Source organism: Suncus etruscus, chromosome 18 (genome assembly GCF_024139225.1).
Source record: "Suncus etruscus isolate mSunEtr1 chromosome 18, mSunEtr1.pri.cur, whole genome shotgun sequence".
Lineage (NCBI taxonomy): Eukaryota > Metazoa > Chordata > Mammalia > Eulipotyphla > Soricidae > Suncus > Suncus etruscus.
The window spans coordinates 32,467,347-32,469,243 of NC_064865.1; the positions used below are offsets into that span (position 1 = coordinate 32,467,347).

Here is a 1,897-nt window from a genome sequence, read left to right on the forward strand (position 1 = left end):
AAAATATATTTAAAATAATCTACCACGGTAAATTATAAGTCTGGCATATTTTCTGGAACATAAAAATTATATTTATATATAATTATATATATATAAATTATATTTATATTTAAATATATAAATTATATTTAGCTTCACATATGTTTTAGATCATGTAGTACTTGTGAATTATTTTATTTACAATGCTACCATCCATATAGTAAATTTCTAATTTCAATTATGGGTAACATTCTATTATTTTATTGTATTCATTTAAAAGGAAGTAAATGTCATTTAACAATGTAAAAAATGCTGATTAATATTATATTAAATAAAATTACATTTCACATACAAATAATACCAATTACTTAACAAAAATGATGTTTAGATTAGGAAGGCAACAAGCACCAAGTGAAGTTGCCTTCCTATATACCATTGGATATGGGCACCATTGCATCAACTAGTCCTAGTATTGTACCTTCTAATTCAATTAAATATCACAAGAGTGACTTCTAGACTCCCTAAATATTTCTATAGAGTCCCCCTAAAAAAAAAAAAGAAGAAGAAAATGAAACCAAACAAAAAAACAAACAAAAAAGTGTTAACTAATCACCCATCATGAGGACTGATCCACCTTGATTTTTAGTGGGTCTATGCTGCATATACTTTTATTGGACATATATAAAGAACATTTCTTCCTACTACATTTACATAATTCCTAAACTGTCATATTTATTGTCTTCACAGTGACAATGGCCAATTTGACTTCAGTGAATGGATTCTTCCTTATGGGGTTTTCTGATGATCGTAGATTTCAGATTTTACATGCACTGCTGTTTTTGGTTACGTATCTGCTGGCTTTAACAGGCAACTTCCTCATTATCACCATAATTACCTTGGATCATCGCCTCCATTCCCCCATGTATTATTTCTTGAAGCATTTATCCCTTCTTGACCTATGTTTCATCTCTGTTACTGTACCCCAGTCCATTGCAAACTCTCTTGTGAACAATGGTTACATTTCCTTTGGTCAGTGCATTCTTCAGGTTTTCTTCTTCATATCTTTAGCTTCATCAGAAGTTGCCATCCTCACAGTCATGTCTTATGACCGGTATGTAGCTATATGTCAACCACTGCGATATGAAACTATTATGGATCCTTGTTCTTGCAAGCATGCAGTTATAGCTGTGTGGGTTGCTGGGGGTCTCTCTGGGCTTATGCACACAATTGTTAACTTCTCTATTCCTCTTTGTGGAGACAGAATCATTCACCAATTCTTCTGTGATGTTCCTCAGATGTTGAAACTAGCTTGTTCTTACGAATTTATTAATGAAATTGCAGTGGCTGCATTCACAACTTCAGCAGCACTTGTCTGTTTGGTCTCCATTATATTATCCTATATTCGCATCTTTTCTACAGTGCTGCGGATCCCAACAGCTGAAGGACGAACCAAAGTTTTCTCTACTTGTCTGCCACACCTATTTGTAGTCATCTTCTTCCTTTCAGCTGCAGGATTTGAGTTTCTAAGGCCTCCTTCTAATTCCATTTCAGCTATGGACCTCATGTTCTCCATATTCTATACCGTGATTCCTCCAACACTCAACCCAGTTATTTATAGTTTACGAAATGAAGCCATGAAAGCTGCTTTGAGAAAAGTACTATCAAAAGAAGAATTTTCTCAGAGAAAGACACATTTAAAAGCCATGTTTAAACTCTAAAGAATCATATACATGAAAACTTTGCTATCATTTTTTAGATTATTTTAACCTCAAGCCCCAATTTTTTTGTGTTTTTATATTTCCAAGTATAAGTTTAAAATTTTAACATGCCTTGCTTATAAAAATGTTGACTTTTCTTTTACCAATTTGTTGGTTTAAGGCATATTATTAGAAATTGTTCTAAAATTAAAAAATGCAGT

The 1,897-nt window shown here is 32.5% G+C and overlaps 1 protein-coding gene across 1 annotated transcript; it reads left to right on the forward strand.

Moving 5' to 3' along the window:
* The first annotated feature begins 731 nt into the window (after window positions 1-731).
* On the forward strand, window positions 732-1,697 carry LOC125996461 (olfactory receptor 14J1). Its single transcript, XM_049765412.1, has one exon. The coding sequence runs from the start codon at window positions 732-734 to the stop codon at window positions 1,695-1,697; it is 966 nt and encodes a 321-aa protein (XP_049621369.1).
* Window positions 1,698-1,897: the final 200 nt, after the last annotated feature.

Bases quoted from the DNA above. Each gene is read 5' to 3' on its own strand.
- LOC125996461 (XM_049765412.1), top strand. From the start codon at position 732: ATGGCCAATTTGACTTCAGTGAATGGATTCTTCCTTATGGGGTTTTCT.